This window comes from Brassica napus, chromosome A3 (genome assembly GCF_020379485.1).
Source record: "Brassica napus cultivar Da-Ae chromosome A3, Da-Ae, whole genome shotgun sequence".
In the NCBI taxonomy this organism is placed as follows: domain Eukaryota; kingdom Viridiplantae; phylum Streptophyta; class Magnoliopsida; order Brassicales; family Brassicaceae; genus Brassica; species Brassica napus.
In genome coordinates this window covers 22,461,563-22,477,327 of record NC_063436.1, presented here as the reverse complement: position 1 = coordinate 22,477,327, position 15,765 = coordinate 22,461,563, and the positions used below count along the sequence as shown (strand labels likewise).

The 15,765-nt window shown below is 37.9% G+C and overlaps 6 protein-coding genes across 7 annotated transcripts; 3 read left to right on the top strand and 3 right to left on the bottom strand.

Annotated features, from left to right (window-relative positions):
• Nucleotides 1-156: 156 nt before the first annotated feature.
• On the top strand, nucleotides 157-2,140 carry LOC106440022 (protein FMP32, mitochondrial). The gene is made up of 7 exons (XM_013881597.3): nucleotides 157-737; nucleotides 939-1,070; nucleotides 1,182-1,241; nucleotides 1,331-1,407; nucleotides 1,505-1,561; nucleotides 1,647-1,713; nucleotides 1,819-2,140. The coding sequence occupies exons 1-7, from the start codon at nucleotides 498-500 to the stop codon at nucleotides 1,936-1,938; spliced, it is 753 nt and encodes a 250-aa protein (XP_013737051.2). The 5' UTR covers nucleotides 157-497; the 3' UTR covers nucleotides 1,939-2,140.
• A 1,167-nt stretch (nucleotides 2,141-3,307) lies between these two features.
• On the bottom strand, nucleotides 3,308-4,889 carry LOC106444323 (GATA transcription factor 6-like). 2 transcript variants are annotated; one of them, XM_022716714.2, is made up of 3 exons: nucleotides 4,631-4,889; nucleotides 4,193-4,438; nucleotides 3,308-4,114 (listed from the first exon to the last, which is right to left on the bottom strand). In XM_022716714.2, exons 2-3 carry the CDS (start codon nucleotides 4,433-4,435, stop codon nucleotides 3,455-3,457), a joined length of 903 nt encoding a protein of 300 aa, XP_022572435.2. In that variant the 5' UTR covers nucleotides 4,436-4,438; nucleotides 4,631-4,889; the 3' UTR covers nucleotides 3,308-3,454. The 2 variants fall into 2 exon arrangements, with proteins under 2 accessions (XP_022572435.2, XP_013741266.2); XM_013885812.3 differs by having other exon boundaries at nucleotides 4,660-4,879.
• A 620-nt stretch (nucleotides 4,890-5,509) lies between these two features.
• LOC106442462 lies at nucleotides 5,510-9,131 on the bottom strand. Its single transcript, XM_022716713.2, has 13 exons — nucleotides 8,927-9,131; nucleotides 8,637-8,795; nucleotides 8,311-8,562; nucleotides 8,111-8,230; nucleotides 7,950-8,030; nucleotides 7,751-7,846; nucleotides 7,538-7,633; nucleotides 7,377-7,430; nucleotides 7,078-7,281; nucleotides 6,869-6,994; nucleotides 6,722-6,787; nucleotides 6,340-6,636; nucleotides 5,510-6,261 (listed from the first exon to the last, which is right to left on the bottom strand). The coding sequence occupies exons 1-13, from the start codon at nucleotides 8,987-8,989 to the stop codon at nucleotides 5,785-5,787; spliced, it is 2,091 nt and encodes a 696-aa protein (XP_022572434.2). The 5' UTR covers nucleotides 8,990-9,131; the 3' UTR covers nucleotides 5,510-5,784.
• Nucleotides 9,132-10,041: 910 nt separating this feature from the next.
• Nucleotides 10,042-11,307, top strand: LOC106444322 (thioredoxin H1). The gene is made up of 3 exons (XM_013885811.3): nucleotides 10,042-10,289; nucleotides 10,747-10,869; nucleotides 10,992-11,307. Exons 1-3 carry the CDS (start codon nucleotides 10,200-10,202, stop codon nucleotides 11,121-11,123), a joined length of 345 nt encoding a protein of 114 aa, XP_013741265.1. The 5' UTR covers nucleotides 10,042-10,199; the 3' UTR covers nucleotides 11,124-11,307.
• A 223-nt stretch (nucleotides 11,308-11,530) lies between these two features.
• BNAA03G41100D lies at nucleotides 11,531-13,898 on the bottom strand. Its single transcript, XM_013884144.3, has 3 exons — nucleotides 13,866-13,898; nucleotides 13,686-13,761; nucleotides 11,531-13,604 (listed from the first exon to the last, which is right to left on the bottom strand). Exons 1-3 carry the CDS (start codon nucleotides 13,896-13,898, stop codon nucleotides 13,309-13,311), a joined length of 405 nt encoding a protein of 134 aa, XP_013739598.2. The 3' UTR covers nucleotides 11,531-13,308.
• A 343-nt stretch (nucleotides 13,899-14,241) lies between these two features.
• LOC106440021 lies at nucleotides 14,242-15,703 on the top strand. The gene is made up of 3 exons (XM_013881596.3): nucleotides 14,242-14,653; nucleotides 14,861-14,982; nucleotides 15,353-15,703. The coding sequence occupies exons 1-3, from the start codon at nucleotides 14,398-14,400 to the stop codon at nucleotides 15,518-15,520; spliced, it is 546 nt and encodes a 181-aa protein (XP_013737050.2). The 5' UTR covers nucleotides 14,242-14,397; the 3' UTR covers nucleotides 15,521-15,703.
• The last annotated feature ends 62 nt before the right edge of the window (nucleotides 15,704-15,765 follow it).

The following is a 15,765-nucleotide window of genomic DNA, read 5'->3' as shown; positions in this document are numbered from 1 at the left end:
CTCTTAACAAAGATTAACTTTTGTAAACTAAAATATTTTATTGATCGTTGAAAAACATGGTGAAGTTAGAGACTATTAGCACATGTGAGTGTGAGTAAAAATGTAATAATATCCAAAGAATTAACTAAACAGAATTAGAGTTGGGAAACGTGCCCAATTTGGAAAGAAAGACAAAAGCTTCACGTTTTCTCTCTTCTCTCTCTCTAATTCATCGTCGTCCGTCTGTTTCTGTTGATGGTACAGAGTCGTCGTAGCGATTTCAATTCGAAGAATATCCATACGAACAATCCTCTCATCAAACCCATCTTCAAAGTTTTCTCCTTTTTTCCCCTTTTATCTTGATCGTCGCGAGATTCATCATCCTTACCCGAGTGGGAAACTTCTTGTTATTACTCATCACGCATTCTTACAACCCGGTTTACCGATCTAAACCTGTGATCGATTGAACTCTACGGCTCCCATTTCACGAACCCATTTCGGAGTTCTCATCAATTTGAATGGCCGCTTACGCGAATTATCTACGGTTAGCACGACTCGGAACCGGTTCAGCTGTAAATTTTTCAACTTTCAGATCGATCGGTTCTCCAAACAACCCGACATTAGACAGGACTCTCTTCGATCACCACCACGAGATTCGTTCATCGTCTCCTCTCTACAGACAATCCAACTCCAGATTCATATCTCAACTTGTCAAAACCAATGGGAAACGTTTGTATCTCGTCGACACACTCGCTTTGGTAACCTTTTATATGATTTTTGTTTTTTTGTTTTTTGGCTTGAATTGTCTAACTTTTTGAATTCAGACAATGGAATGGTTATGTTCCAGACAGGAGTCATTGAACGAACACACATGTCTGATAATTAATTTCTAAATATTGTCTTTAAAAAAAAATAGTTAGAGTTTAAGTGAGAATTTGTTATTATGTGGTTTTTTTCAGGTAAGGAGCTTGGAAGCGCAAGGCTTGCCTTCAAAGCAAGCAGAGGCTATCACAGGTGCTATAACTGAAGTACTGAATGATAGCTTAGGAGTTGTTTCTCAGTTGGTTGTTTCCAAGGGTGAGATGCAGAAAGTATGTTTCCACGAACAAAGCTCTCTTACCAAACACTAATACCTCAGTTATATATATAGCTTTGATTCAACACTCTTGTCTAACTTTTTTGATCTTTCTTGCTTCTGGTAGGCTGAAATGACGCAGGAATCAAACTTATCCAAGTTCAAAAGTGAGATTAACAGTTCACTGGTAAGCTGTGTTTTCACCTTTCTAAGTGTGTAATTAAAATTTTAGAGTGATGCTTTGAGTCTTAAAAAGATTGTTGGTTTCATGTGTAGGACCACCATTTCTCTTTGCTGCAACACGAGAATGAGAAACTCCGCAATGACATAGAACGTATCCGCACTGATATAAGGTCAGCATTTTTTATTTTTATATATATATGAACAACCCTATAGGGCTTGATTTGCTATACACTCAGTGTAGTAAGACTAAGACAATATACATTGCAGGCACGAGATTGACAAAGTCACAGCAGGACAGCGGTTGGACCTGAATCTTGAAAAAGGGTAGGATAAGTTCTATCTCTATTCAAACTAACCTTTTCTTTGTTATATGATTTTTTTTAAAAATATCTTGTCGGTGATGGAGCAGGAGGATAAGAGATGAGCTAACGAATCAAAACGCCGAAACCTCTAACCTTACAAACAAACTTGACCGTGTTAGTATATACTCATCCGTGGTTTCTGAGCATTTTGTTCGTTTATTGCAGCAAGAATTTGTTTGTTTATGTTTTGTTTTCCTGTTTTGGTTCAATGTCTCTCAGGAGATTCACACTTTGAGAGCTCAGTTGGAAGCGGCCAAGTACGAGGTGATCAAGTATTGTATCGGTACACTTGTCTCCATCTCAGCCGTTGGCCTAGCTGTCCTCCGGATCGTCATGTGACTCTCCATTGTTGACCAACACCCTCATCTTTGCTGTTTTTTTCAACTCTGGATGAAATCTTGGTCTGCTCTTTCCATCTTGTGGCGTATTTTAATATTTTATAATGTAATTTGATTTCCTTTTTGTAGTATATATGACGAAAGAAAAAAAGAAAAACTAATTTATGAGATTCGCTATAAACGTATATGAGATGTTTCTTCCACGTGTATGAATAGTTTGGTTGTATGCACGTTATTATTGGATGTGGGAAAATGTTCTTGTGATGACGAACCAAACGCCAACGATGGTTAACCGTAGCAATAACGCATCAGGCCTTGAAAATTATATGCACTTGGTCAGTTGTACAACCACTATTTGCCCAAAAACAAAAGGGAAATTAGATTTTTATAGAGATAGTAGAGAGAGGTAGAAAGAAAAAGTATGAGAGGGGAAGTTTTACTTCTCCTTACTTAGTGAATTTGGGGTTCGTTCTTGCTAACCTCAAAGATATGGTCAACGAATATTACTAATAGTCCAAAAATTGGCAGTATTGCACATCACCAGAAGTCTAGAAGGACGCATCCAATCTCCAAAGACCAAAACGACGCAGACTAATATATTAGTCAACCAGACAGTGTGCCCAATACGTTAATCCAGCACTTCCAATTCCAAGTTTATGATATGTCAATTGTATAGATACACAAGAGAGAAAGTAATGGCTATAACTTAAAATGTTATGTAGAACATTTAAACTTATATAATATGAAAAAGATTCCAATAAATTAGAGATTTAAAACATTTCCTGGCATGATGTTGACTACACAAGATGCTGTAATCGTAGTGTTGAGCACAACGAGTGTAATTTACATTAACGAGTGTAATTTTGTTTTGACCAACAAATACTTTGACCAATTTTATTTGTACCTATTTGCTATTATTCGTGAATTAATAATCACCTAACTAATTGATTATCTGTTACTTATATACCAAGTCCTTGCCAACCCTAAAAATCAAGCCTCCCCATAGTTTTGCTTTCCTCATATTACATTCAAATAATTTCAACTGGTCTTGTATATATATACCTTTGATATTTGCCAATATTGAGTAAAAACATAAAATAAATATTGTATATGCATCTGTATTTTCAATGTTTTTTTTGCATACATTCATGACTAGAAAAGGAACCACTGATAACGATCATGGCGTTGTACCAAATTGAAATGATGGAGACATGGGTTTGGAGTGTCCCCAATTAAAAGTATTGAAATTACGAACGGTTTCATATTGACTCTCCACTGTCCATACGGCATACTCATTCAAATTTTCAAAATGTAAGTTGAAAACTATATATTATTATGAAGTAGATATATTGTGAACGATGCCAAAAACATATTAACGCGAAACGAAAAATATATCAGCTTTGAAGTTTTAAATCATTACCAGTTACTTAAAAGTTAAAACAAAACAAAATTCAAGTAACAATATTTCAAAGCAGTTAATAATGCTAAGAGTTAACCGGGTCGGATCCCTAATATCTTCAGAAGCTCTGCACAGCCTGAACCGACTGAACCGGCTGGTTCATTCCGGTATGTTCAGCATCTCTTGACGTCTCCTTCTTCTGACGCATCTCAATGACTTTACGGTGGTGGTTCGAGTGGAGCTCACTGGAGAACGTTGGGCTACAAGCGGGTCTATACTCGGGCAATAACCGACCCGACTTAAAACGCACACCACACGCATTGCACAGCGTCTTCGCTCCCAAGGGTCCTGCTCTCCACTGCGGCGTTTTCTGAACGCCACAGTGGCTACACCGCCGCGTCTGCGACTGAGCCTCCCACGACAAGAACTGTTTCTTCTTCTTCTTGTTCTTCTGTCTCTCAACCGCTTTCTCGTCGAGAAACTCAGCGCCGGAGAGCCATAGAGGGCTTGAATAACCAGAAGAGGAGGAGGAGGACGATGTTGGAGAACTCGAAGGCGAGTCGGTTAGAGAAGACCATAAGTTGACTCCGGTTCTTGGTCGTTTGGTTCTGATTTTAACCGGGAGAGGGGCTTTGAAGCACGAACCGACGTTAACCGGTGTTACAGGGTGTCTCCTGTCTACGGTTAACCAAACCGGTTTCTTCGTGGGAGCTGAGTACGGTGCGAAGGAGTCGTCTACGAAGTTGGATAACCATTCGAGTTCCGCTAATTCATCCGTCTAACATTGGAAAATAACTGCAAATATTAGATTAAATTAGGAAAAAAAATAGGGAAAATTAAGAATAAAATTAATTACCGGAACGGCGAGCTCACAGGCGGTAGAGAAGTCGTTGCTCCGTTTAAGGGTAGTTTCGTCATTTGAGGAAACAGAGACTCCTTTATTTCGTTGCGTTTTCAATTCAGCCCCATCGTCGAAGAAAACGTCGTCGTTTGATGAGAAGTCAAGCAAGTCGTCAACGGAGAATTCGTCGCCATTCTGAGCTCCGTCAGCGTTGACGGCCGTCTCCATGTTCGTCAACGAAAGTTCAACACTTTCCATTTCCTGACAAAACCCACCAAATAGAATATTAAAAACTCACCAAATAAAACCGAAAATTTAAAAACGTCCAAAAAAAAAACGGTTTCGTTCGGACACATGGCTGAAACGAACAGAGATTCCTCTTTTCATGTCAATCTCAAAACCATAAGAAAAAAAAATGCGAAGAGAAACCCTCTAGAAAACACAGTTAATTACCCTGAAGTTCGTGAAGAAAATTGGAATACCTGAGTAAGAGAGGAGTTTGGAGGAGATGTCGGTGAAGGAAGAGAGAAAGAGATGAAGAAGAAGGGTGGTGGTGTTGGTCTTGTGACTAGAAGAAGAGGTGAGAGTTTGGTAAAAGCATTGAATATGGTGATGATACTAGTCCTGCCCAAGCCTCTCTAGTGTTAAATTTTACTAAGTGTGAGTTTTGTAAGATTGAGACTAGAGAAGAGGTGAGAGTTTTGTTCCTTTCTTTATTTCTCAATCTTTTCTCTTTTATCAAGAAAAAATTTAACACTTAGTAAAAATAATAATTTATTTTTTCTTGGGTGGTAGTGGAAAGAAATGGAACTGCCAAAAGTGTGTATACGTAACTTTGATACTGTAAATTTCGAAGCGTAAATTGGGATAGCAGAGACCAAGAGATGACCCAAAATAAAACGGCACCGTTACAAATACGTAAACATGTTTGGGTTTGAAAGACGTAGTTCTAGTTTTGGGCTGGGCTATCTCACTACTAAATGATCACGAGGTTGGACACCTCGTTAAGTCCGTTAGTATTTAGGTTTCCATAAACAAATTTCATTTATTGGTTTTTCTTGAATCGTTATTCAGTCATAGCCTCACATGAAAAGATCACAACCACGCTAGAACATTTGAAGAAGGAATAATACAAGAAAAATAATGTTTTAATTAGTTTATAGTTTAACAAGACTGCTTATACATGCATTTGATCTTATACATATGCTTGATAAATGTATTATATAATGCTGATTCAATTGCAAATTTCAGAAACATTATCTTTTGAAGTTTGAGATGTATCTAGTCTCCAGAATCTAGATTATATGAAAATATAAATAAAGATTTGACCAGTGTTAGAAAAATCTCTCTTGATTAAATAAATGTCACAGCAACACTTGCAACTTAAACATTAAAACTGAGAGAAACAAAAAAAAGACCTAAAACATTCCCCTCTACCATTTTCACTTATAGAGAATTCTGTAATAGTATATGATAAAATTACAAAGCTGAAACACTGAATCTACTCCGGTATACCAAAACCGGTGTGGGTAAAGCGCCGCCGCTAATGGAACCGGTTCAACTTCCGTAGAGAGGAAGAAACCCTCCCCACCCCCCCAAGGCTTTATTTATATAAAGCTAGAGGAAGGTCGAGGCTTACCTTTAACGGAGTTTAAGTGCTGAGTAACGAAGATAACTGCCATTACTACTAAGATACATCCCACCAACGAACTGAAGAACAGAGCTCCTGGCTGTCTGGTCTGAACGAACCCGTATATCCCATTTGATGTCATCACAATCACATCCGTTAATCCGTCGTTGGAGAAGTCATCAGTGATGAGTGCATGAGTCGGCTGTGACGGTAACTCGATGGAAGCCAATACGCTTCCTCCTGGAGATATGATGACTGCCGCTTCATCTCCTCCGGCGAGGATCATAGGCTGGTTATCATGAATGCGCAACGAGAATGGTTTCAGGGTTGGGACTACTGTCCCTGACTCGGTTAAACCAGATGGAGATGGGAGATTCGACCATGTGGCTTCTGTCTGAAGCTGCCACTGCCAGAGTGGCTCGCGGCCGTGCACATCAGGCGTGTATGATGTCACCTGGTAGGGAAAGCAATTAGCTATTGAACGAGATTCAAAGTTCAAGAAGTTAAAAGAGATTGGATCATCAGAAAGTACCTCTCCACGATTTGTCAAGAAGATTATATCTCCGTGACTTCTTCTGTGTTTATGACCGTCATCTCTGGGGATGAGAATGGGAGTTGCAATCTCCAAAGAGGATGTGTCTCTTGCCTGTGCAAAGTTTCGTGAAAACTCTCCGTAGTGCATGAAGTTGAAGGGGGTGTGATGGCAGATCGAGACGTTGAAGAGCTGTTCTCGGACGGGAACGCCTGAGGTTGCCACTGCCCAGCAAGGCTTCAATACTTCCATTGATCCGCTAACTACAGTTCTCTCTCCAACATTGCCTCCGACAGCCTAAGGTGCGCACAGAGAATGTAAAGTATTGAAGATCCATTGTAAAGACAATGAAGGGAAAGCGGGAGAGGTGTCTAATGTGTACCTGGACATGGTCGAGTACACCATCTCCGTTTATGTCGGCGTGAAGCCCACCTTCCAGCAGATGAAGCTGAGTTTAAGGAAGCTAACACATTAAAAACGGGTTCGTGATATTGTAAAGCTTGTGTTCATGATCTGAAGTAACAGCTACCTTGCAAAGAGTTCGACCAGTAGGCAAATGAATAGCTTCAATTCCTTCTTTTTGGTGAGCCACAACAACATTAGGAACCCACCAAAGCTTAGTGTAGTTAGTTATAGTCGGTATGTATTGCATTCCCTGCATCAACATGTGCTTAGCTGTCATATACACGAATATGAGTGTTTTTATGTGGGTACTTCACGTTTAGTAAGAGCTTTCACCTTCTTGGGTTTTGCCGAGCCAGCATAACGTGCAGCCTTCCCAATCAATTTCGGAATCTTTCTCGACAAGTCTTTCCCAGCTGGTGTGTGTTCCTCAGGTTTGTGAAACGGAAAAGTTGTAGACTTACCAGCTTGCTTCTTCAATGTCTTCCTCTTGTGTCGCCTGAAATGAGCAAGCTTTAATAATGTATCTTCCCGTCGGTCCTGGATACAAAGACAACAACGTCCTTCAGAACAGAATATTTTAAAGCATATTAAACTAAGGAGCCGAAGCATGTAGTACGAAGCATAAGACTTACCCAGTGATGGGGCATAACACTAAGAATTGATTCTCTAAATTCCCTGCATTCAAACTTCAGTCCAGCACATCTCAGTTTCCAAAGCAATTATAAATCTCTTTAAAAGACAACTAGAACAGGCTATATCGCTCAATGATCAATGGAGAACGAGTTAACTTTACCTCTCCAGGGTGACGGCTATTTATAGAATGCACGTCGAGCTTGTAATTGTGTTGGGGAACTAGCTGTGACGCATCTGAGGTGTGAGCTTCAACATCCTAGAAGAGGAAGAAAACAGAATATTCTATCAATCAGACCAGCAAATCTGTTGCAGCTAAATATCCAGTTAAGCTATATGTAAAGAAAGAAGTGGGCATAAAGGAGAAACAACTGACATCAGTCTTTTTACTCCATCGAAGAACACCAGTCCGGCCAGCGAATGCATAAACGGAAAAGTGACGCAAGTTTACACCTCCAGAATCTTCAGTGGGCTGAAAAGAAGCTTTGCAAGTTATTCTACTAAACAGTCCAAACACATCTCCTAGACAAAATGTGTAACAAGAACATCTTAATTACTGCACAACTTTTGTGTACCTGTTTCTCAGTAGCACTTCTCCTGTGTTTCTCAGCATTTTGCTCTGTAATGCCAAGTTCCTCAAATGGGTCCATGTGATTCTAAAACGACAAGAACAATCCATCAGCAATAACACATGCTAAATAGGAAATCAACAGAGGAAATTTTGCCTTGTACATACATAAGGCTGCATCTCCATCCTTCCACCAACAATAACCAAACCAGTATCACCATGCTTCAACGTGTAATTGCTAATCGAAATTGATATCTCTCTATGGTGTGCATTATGCGGAAAATCCTCCTGTTATTCCAATCAATATCAGTAAGAAGAAGACAAATAACATACAGAACAAAGGACAAAAAGGATTAAAAAAAATAAACCTGAAGATTCGTTTCCCAGAGCTTTTTGAGGTTGTGATCAAAGCAAAGCACAGACCAACCAGAGGTAACAACGACCAAAACCTGCTTCTGCGGTGTCCCATCTTTATAATACCTATCAATAACACCAGTAGCCATGGCCACAGCGCGTCTCCCGGAGGCAACACGGATCTTGTCAGGCAAAAGGGAGATATCAGCAAGAACACGTGCTTCACTGAAGCCTTCATCCACACGCCTCCAGTGAGGCTCCAGGACCTAATCCACCAAAACATCAACACTTAACAGTCAAAACCATAAGCACTAAGGTGCGAATCATTCCGTTTTTTTACCTGAATTTTAGCATCGTTTGTAGCGACGAGGACCTCCTTCTTGCCATCGCCGTTGAGGTCAGCTACAAGAGGAGGAGGGAGACGATCGGATTCGTGTTTGACTGGGTAATCATCGTAGAGATGGAACCATGCTTCCTTGAACGCAAAATCGCCCTCGTGCTGACCAAAATCGAATCGAATATTATATACGAATCAATAATAAGATTCCATTTGAGAAATTCTACAAATCATAGAACGAATTCGAACATTTCAAAGGTTGCAGACGATTAGTGAGAGGGGAGGGATCTCACCTGAAGAGTGAAGAAGATAGCAAATCCAGAGAGCATCAGAATCGCCAGATCGCGTTTCCTCATCTTCGTTTCAGCTTCGGGAGTGATGTATCAAAACTCAATGGCAGATTATTTGCATTCGATGGAATCAGTGTGTAGCAGAAGGCAGGCGACCCAGAATCTCCGGTTAGTATACGTCCAAAACGATGTCGTATTATTGTTTCGTGATCAAACAGCCTGCCGTTTTGGACCGAACGTTATGTCGTCTATTTTCGTGGAGACGATAGAGAGGATTACTTTAAACCGAGGACCCAAACAAGCTCATTATCCATCGTTACTGATAGGGATGGGTACTTTACCCGATATCTGAAGCCTCTCCTAAACCCAAACCAAAATCCGAGCCGAAGTAACAAAATATTCTAATGGGTATTTTGAATTAGGAGAGATTGGATATCCGAACCCAAACGAGTAATATCCGAATCATAATGGATATCCAAACATATGTTTAATTAATCTTATATTTCTAGTTTACATCTTTCATTTTATAAAAAAAAATATTTATATTGATAATACACGTACTTTAAGTTTATATGATATACATATAATTACGGAGAAAATGATTTGTTACTCATTTAAAATGCATGTCAAACTTTTTATTTCAAAAATTAACAAAAAGTTACATCTAAAATTTTAAAAAATAATAGCCAAATTAATGTCTTTTTAGTTTTAAAATGTTATGTCCAAATCTATTAAAAATAAAAAATTAGTTAAGTGAAAGTTATATTTTTAAATACAAGAAATATGAGAAATGAAAAATTTAATATTTTTTTGAAAATCTAAATATCCGAACCTGATCCGAAATAACTGAATCTGAACTAAAAATATCTGAATCTGACCCGAAGTTCATAAATACCCTAACGGGTTTTACACCTCTCTATCCAAATACCCGAAAATCTAAAATATCTGATTCGAACCCAGAACGGGTACCCGAACATCCACCCCTAGTTTGTAAAACAGAGGGTGTAAATTGTCAGAAAACAAAAGCCGTAAGAGTAAAGTGGGAATATTTATGATTTGAGTAAAGTAGGGAAGGTAGCATATTTTGTGGGTTTTATTATGGGAAATAAAATCACGCGTGCAATAAGGGAGAGAATCTGAAAATATTGATGGCAAAATTGTAATTTTTATGTGACTATATTTGAGAAAGGAGAGCATGCTAAACAGAAACAGATCAACAACAACACAGGCAAAAAGATAAAGAGAAAGGAGAGACAGAGAGAAGATCTGTGGAAAGATGGCTGGGGAAGAAGGACAAGTGATCGCGTGCCACACCGTGGAAGCATGGAACGAGCAACTCCAAAAGGGCAATGACTCCAAAACTCTTGTAATCTCTTTTCATTGTCTCGATCTGTCTCATAATACAATTCGTTTGTTTTTTGCAGCTTAGATCCATGCTTGACACACCATATATGAATTAACATGCGACATATCTATACGTACATGTTAGTATGTTACCATGAATCTGAATCTGAATTACCATGTTAGATTCTAGGGCTAGAAGCCTAGAATCGATCACATTGACGAGAGGTCATATTTTTTATGTTTCTACGAAATTAAAAGACGCTAGAAAAAATGTTTACCCTGAAGGCAAATGTCACGACTATTATTAAATGTGATATTAGCAGTCTATTGTAGGTTTAGCATTGTTATGACATATGATTAGCCTTTGTTGTTTAACATGTCATCTTTTTTTTTTGATCAAACGTTTAACATGTCTTTTCATCATTGTATTGTTATAAAAATTCAATGAAATGATTCATGAGATGGTTAAATTGTTGAAGGTGGTGGTTGATTTCACGGCTTCTTGGTGTGGACCATGTCGTTTCATAGCTCCATTCTTTGCTGATCTAGCTAAGAAACTCCCTAATGTGATTTTTCTCAAGGTTGATATTGACGAATTAAAGGTAACAATACAGAATATCAATCGAGTTTTCTCTTTATTCATCCTCTTTGTTGAGATATAGATTGTTTTTAATTTTTCTATGATCACAAAATTACCTTTTTGTTTTTTTTTTGTATGGAACAGTCAGTGGCGAGTGACTGGGCGATTGAGTCGATGCCAACCTTCATGTTCATGAAAGAAGGGAAGATTGTGGACAAAGTTGTTGGCGCCCAAAAAGATGAGCTTCAGTCTACTATTGCCAAACACTTGGCTTAACTACACCTTTTATCTTTTACATGTCTTCTGTCTTAAGATATTGGATTAATTGCTTCTTATTTACTCTTGAAATCATAGTTATGACTTGTCCCCCCTCTGTTATGAATCTTATGATGATTCTTGTTTAATCTCATCTGATAAGATGTGTTAGTGAATTTGATGAATTATTATTTTGCTTTGTTTATCCAGTTGCTTTTGCTTTTTTACTTTTGTATACTTCTCCAAAAAAAAATATTTGCTCGCAATGGATGTGATTTAAAAAGACAGTTTTTTTAAAAGAAAATAAGGCATAATGGTGGTGTTTCTTAACTGAAGATGGGAAGCCTCATTGGCTTTGTTTGGATACGGATGTAATTATGTTTAAATAAGGCGTTCATGGCAAAACGACCACTGAAGCTTTTTTTTTTTTTTTGACAACAACCACAGAAGCTTTTCAGAGAAAAGTAATCAAGCATAAGACGATATTAAAAGAATGTAGCTCATATCCGCTCAATAAGGCGTTTTGATGTCGCCTTCCAGATATCACGAAGGCCATTTCAGCATCCTTGCCTCTGCTCGAACCTATCAGTTTCAATAGGTTGTGAGGATCAGCTTGACCCATAATATATGCCATTTCTTCGTCCATGTCTTTCAAAATTTCCCTTCTAAAATCATTAAAAAAGCATTTTCAATTTTACAAAATGGTATTTAACGATGCACACGATATATAATTTTATGTTTATGTCAAAGATCAAACCTTTGATTTTCTTGAGATCGTCATGCTTTTCATTGGGGAGAGTTTGTGTTCACTTTGAACCCGCAAGTCAGTATAAAACGTTCGAACAGTCTTAATCAAGAATTATCAATACAAAATAAGAAGTATGATCATGAATATTTTAGTGACAGATTGAAAACGGACCAGCCTTGTAGTTTTCTGGAAGTTTGACAAAAAATTATGCTTGTCACTTTTGTGAATTCATGAAGACAACTGTATTGAGTTGTGTGAATTGCAAGTTTTGTTAAATTTTCTTTGCATAATGAACGAGAGTGGTGTACACTACAGTATCGTATATCAGTTTCAAATTTCAAAATTTTATATTGGATTTTGTTAACAAAATATAATATAATATCCGATTTTCAATCTGTATTTATATGGTAATTAACCATATCGATATTTCACATCAAGGGTTCCATATTTGGAATTATTGTCGTTAATGGTATAATATTTTCTACCTTTATGTGGAACTCTGATGATCCAAATTCTTTGGTGGTATAAAATTACGACGCAAGTCTCGTCACACTATATCATTGACAATATACAAAAAATCTAATGAGATTGAAACAAAAAATCTCCCGTGACATGCGTGATTATGTACAAAGTTGCTGAGGCCAAGAAAGATGACTTTCCATCTACATTCACCAAGTTGGTGACAAGCAGGAGAGACTCTAGAGTTTTTTTTGGATGCATAAATGGTAATAAGTAAAATAACGAACTGGCAATGGGTAACAGGTCGGTGGGGGGGGCATAAAGAGTTTTGAGCATGTCATTTAGAAATATTTTTATTAGATTTACAGCAATATGTATCAGAAAAACTTCACTCTACACCTCAAACGTTCTTGTAGTGTACGTAAAATAAAGTTTTGGCAATGTAGATGGTAAAGATCATTAGTTAGGCATGTTTGGTTTTGATCAAGAAAAGAAGAAAGACATGTTTTAGTTATGGATGCAAACACGTTCAAAGTTATCAAAGACGATATATCTTATCCTGAAAAGTGAAAAATCCGTTGAGCTTTCCCTTGAAGAGAATCTAGATGGATATGCTTTTCGCATTATATGGGTCTTAATAATTTATATAAAGTTGAAGGATTTGTATGAACCAACATCCATCTTTTACCTTTAAGGAAAATGGAAAATTATGCAATCATGAAAATACGAACTTCAAAACTCCCTTGAAACTTCAATGAGTAATCATCGGATTCATACAAAATTTCAAAAACATTTAAAGAAACAGATAAATTAATTATTATTTTTTTGCTGACAAAAAAAAGAAGATCCTCTTCTGCTAATACTAATAAAACGCAGAGAGAATTTAAATCAAATAAAGCAAAAATAAAATTCGGATACAAGCAGATAACCCTAACTGATTAAAAAAAAGAAGGGTTTCGCTTGATCTCGACCTGGTTATATAAAATAGTACATAGAGCCCTAATAATAACTATAACCATATCCAGCCTGATAAGGGTATTGATGTTGGTAAGGTTGCATCACCGGCGGCCCTGAAAGGTAGTAACTGCGAGACGAAGATGGATGGTAGCTCAAATTCATATCAACCGGCCAATAAGGCGTTGTCTGGCCAAAGTAAGAGTGTATTCCGGTTTTCACAAAGGCCATTTCAGCGTCTTTGCCTCTCCCTGAAGCCATCAATTTCAATAGCTTGTTTGGGTCTCCTTGACCCGTTACGTATGCCATTCCTTCGTCCACGTCTATCCAAAAGTTTCCTCCTAAACCATATATAAACCATAACCAGAAAAAGAATTATTGAGACCGTACATATAAATGTACGTGTATATGAAATTACAAACCTTTGATTTTCTTGAGGATTTTCGTCATGCTCTTGTGCCACTCGGGTGAGTTAGTGTTCACTTTGAACCCACAAGTCTGCAAGAAAATTAACGTTCGAATAATCTTTAAAAGGTAACATACAAGTCGCAAGAATTATCAATACATGAAATGAGGAAACATGAAAACGATTGAAGACGGACCAGCCTTGTTGTCTGACGATTTGAGGAAAACATGCTTGATATATATGAACTCGTGAAGAAAACTATATATGTAGCTGAAAGTTTTGTTTTCCTTTGAAAAAAATGAACGAGAGTGATTTATATTTATATTGGTTTCGATGATCAGTACTGGATATTTAAATCTGTATCAATATGGTAATTACCATATCCATATTTTACAAAATGGGTTTCATAGTCGTAAATGGTATCATATACGCTTTCCTTATGTGGCATAATTTGCGATAACTGTCGTTAGAAAATTAGAACGCAAGTCTCTCTCCAGTCTCCAGCTCCATATCTTCAGACAATAAACACATATATATATTTTTTGTTTTTTGCATCTACATGATTTTAGTTTTAATACGATATACAAAATCACGTATAATCTGACGTGCGTGTATTATGGGCCCTTATCAGGCCCACTTTTAAAGAATCAAAGGCTCACTAGCCCAATAATAGTTCACCGTGGTCTTCAGAGGGATCGCAAAATCTCCTCCGCTGATGCTTTGGTGAAATGGGGTTCGGTGCGATTAGATCGATTCTCCGTCCATTATCAAGAACCCTAGTTTCGCGCGTCGCCTCTAGCTGCTCCTCTGCGCCGGCGATCCCGGCTGCGAAACCAGAGCTATGCTCCTTGTTCGGTGGATCGAGGTTGCCATGGATTGCGATGGCTACTCATTTTCATAGCTTGAGCTTAACTGATACTCGGCTCCCGAAGAGACGACCCATGGCTCATCCCAAGAAGAAAAGATTCAAACTTAAACCTCCAGGTTTGATGCTTTGTTGAGTGCTGTGTGATTGAATTCGAGTTAGTGTATTTATTTAACTAGAGTTTAGTGTGAATCTTGTGTTACTTTAGGTGGAACTTGTGATTGTGTTTTAAATCTGAAGTTGAGAGTGTTCTTACTTAATAAGTTGATGTAGACAGAGAATATATGTTGTTTGTGGTGAATTAAAAGATTTTGAGGAAAATGCAGGGCCTTATGCATATGTTCAGTATACTCCTGGGGAGCCAATTGCTTCAAACAATCCCAACAAGGGTAGTGTGAAGAGAAGGAATGCGAAGAAGCGCATAGGGCAGCGCCGCGCTTTCATACTGGTATGTGTGCTTTCTTTCAAGTACTTTTGCATATCTCTGTTCATCATTATTAGAGTGTTAGTTCTGGTTATTGCTTCAGATGAGAGACCGTGGAATGTTGAATCCATAGATTATAATAATGTGACGTTGTTGAGGAATTGTAGTAATTGTTGGGGAAAAATGTTGGACGTCCCTCTTGCTTGCTTCTCTGTTTTTGTTTCATTGTCTGACGAAACAATGTTTCTACATTATTATTTTAAATGCTTTATCCGTAGATTGTATCTCTGTTGGTTCTCTCTGTTTTGTCCCATTTCTTGGCAGAAACAGTCTGCAATGTTTTTTTTTTTTAATTATAGTTTTGTAACAAATGAAATGGAAATACTTTTCGCAGTCTGAGAAAAAGAAGAGGCAAGGGCTGGTGCAAGAGGCGAAGAGGAAGAAGAGAATCAAGGAAGTGGAACGTAAGATGGCTAAAGTCGCAAGGGAGCGAGCTTGGGAGGAAAGGCTGGCTGAGCTTCAGCGACTCGAAGAAGAGAAGAAGAAGTCAATGTCCTCTTAAATTTTGCTTTCCTTCATCCAAAAAAAAAACATAGAATAAATCTATTTCTTTTGAGCTAGGTTTTGCTCCTAACTCTTTGTTGTGTTGCCGAGATTCACTCACTCTTGTCCCTCTACTGTTTTGTAAGAACCGAGAGTTACTTGACGTTTCTGATCTTTATAACCAGTCATGTGTTTCTTGTTTCGTGACTAGAGATTGTTACGTGCATTCAAAATCTCAAAATCTTGTAATAAAAGTGTACACTA

Coding starts and splice junctions, on each gene's coding strand:
- LOC106440022 (XM_013881597.3), top strand. CDS start 498: ATGGCCGCTTACGCGAATTATCTACGGTTAGCACGACTCGGAACCGGT. Junction 1,408..1,504: donor CGTATCCGCACTGATATAAG/GTCAGCATTTTT, acceptor TATACATTGCAG/GCACGAGATTGACAAAGTCA. Junction 1,562..1,646: donor GACCTGAATCTTGAAAAAGG/GTAGGATAAGTT, acceptor GTGATGGAGCAG/GAGGATAAGAGATGAGCTAA.
- LOC106444323 (XM_022716714.2), bottom strand. CDS start 4,435: ATGGAAAGTGTTGAACTTTCGTTGACGAACATGGAGACGGCCGTCAAC. Junction 4,115..4,192: donor CCTGTGAGCTCGCCGTTCCG/GTAATTAATTTT, acceptor TTCCAATGTTAG/ACGGATGAATTAGCGGAACT.
- LOC106442462 (XM_022716713.2), bottom strand. CDS start 8,989: ATGAGGAAACGCGATCTGGCGATTCTGATGCTCTCTGGATTTGCTATC. Junction 8,563..8,636: donor CAAACGATGCTAAAATTCAG/GTAAAAAAACGG, acceptor TTGGTGGATTAG/GTCCTGGAGCCTCACTGGAG. Junction 7,847..7,949: donor GAAGTGCTACTGAGAAACAG/GTACACAAAAGT, acceptor GCTTCTTTTCAG/CCCACTGAAGATTCTGGAGG.
- LOC106444322 (XM_013885811.3), top strand. CDS start 10,200: ATGGCTGGGGAAGAAGGACAAGTGATCGCGTGCCACACCGTGGAAGCA. Junction 10,290..10,746: donor GCAATGACTCCAAAACTCTT/GTAATCTCTTTT, acceptor AAATTGTTGAAG/GTGGTGGTTGATTTCACGGC. Junction 10,870..10,991: donor TTGATATTGACGAATTAAAG/GTAACAATACAG, acceptor TGTATGGAACAG/TCAGTGGCGAGTGACTGGGC.
- BNAA03G41100D (XM_013884144.3), bottom strand. CDS start 13,898: ATGTTTTCCTCAAATCGTCAGACAACAAGGCTG. Junction 13,762..13,865: donor ATCGTCAGACAACAAGGCTG/GTCCGTCTTCAA, acceptor ATTTTCTTGCAG/ACTTGTGGGTTCAAAGTGAA. Junction 13,605..13,685: donor AATCCTCAAGAAAATCAAAG/GTTTGTAATTTC, acceptor TATATGGTTTAG/GAGGAAACTTTTGGATAGAC.
- LOC106440021 (XM_013881596.3), top strand. CDS start 14,398: ATGGGGTTCGGTGCGATTAGATCGATTCTCCGTCCATTATCAAGAACC. Junction 14,654..14,860: donor ATTCAAACTTAAACCTCCAG/GTTTGATGCTTT, acceptor AGGAAAATGCAG/GGCCTTATGCATATGTTCAG. Junction 14,983..15,352: donor AGCGCCGCGCTTTCATACTG/GTATGTGTGCTT, acceptor TACTTTTCGCAG/TCTGAGAAAAAGAAGAGGCA.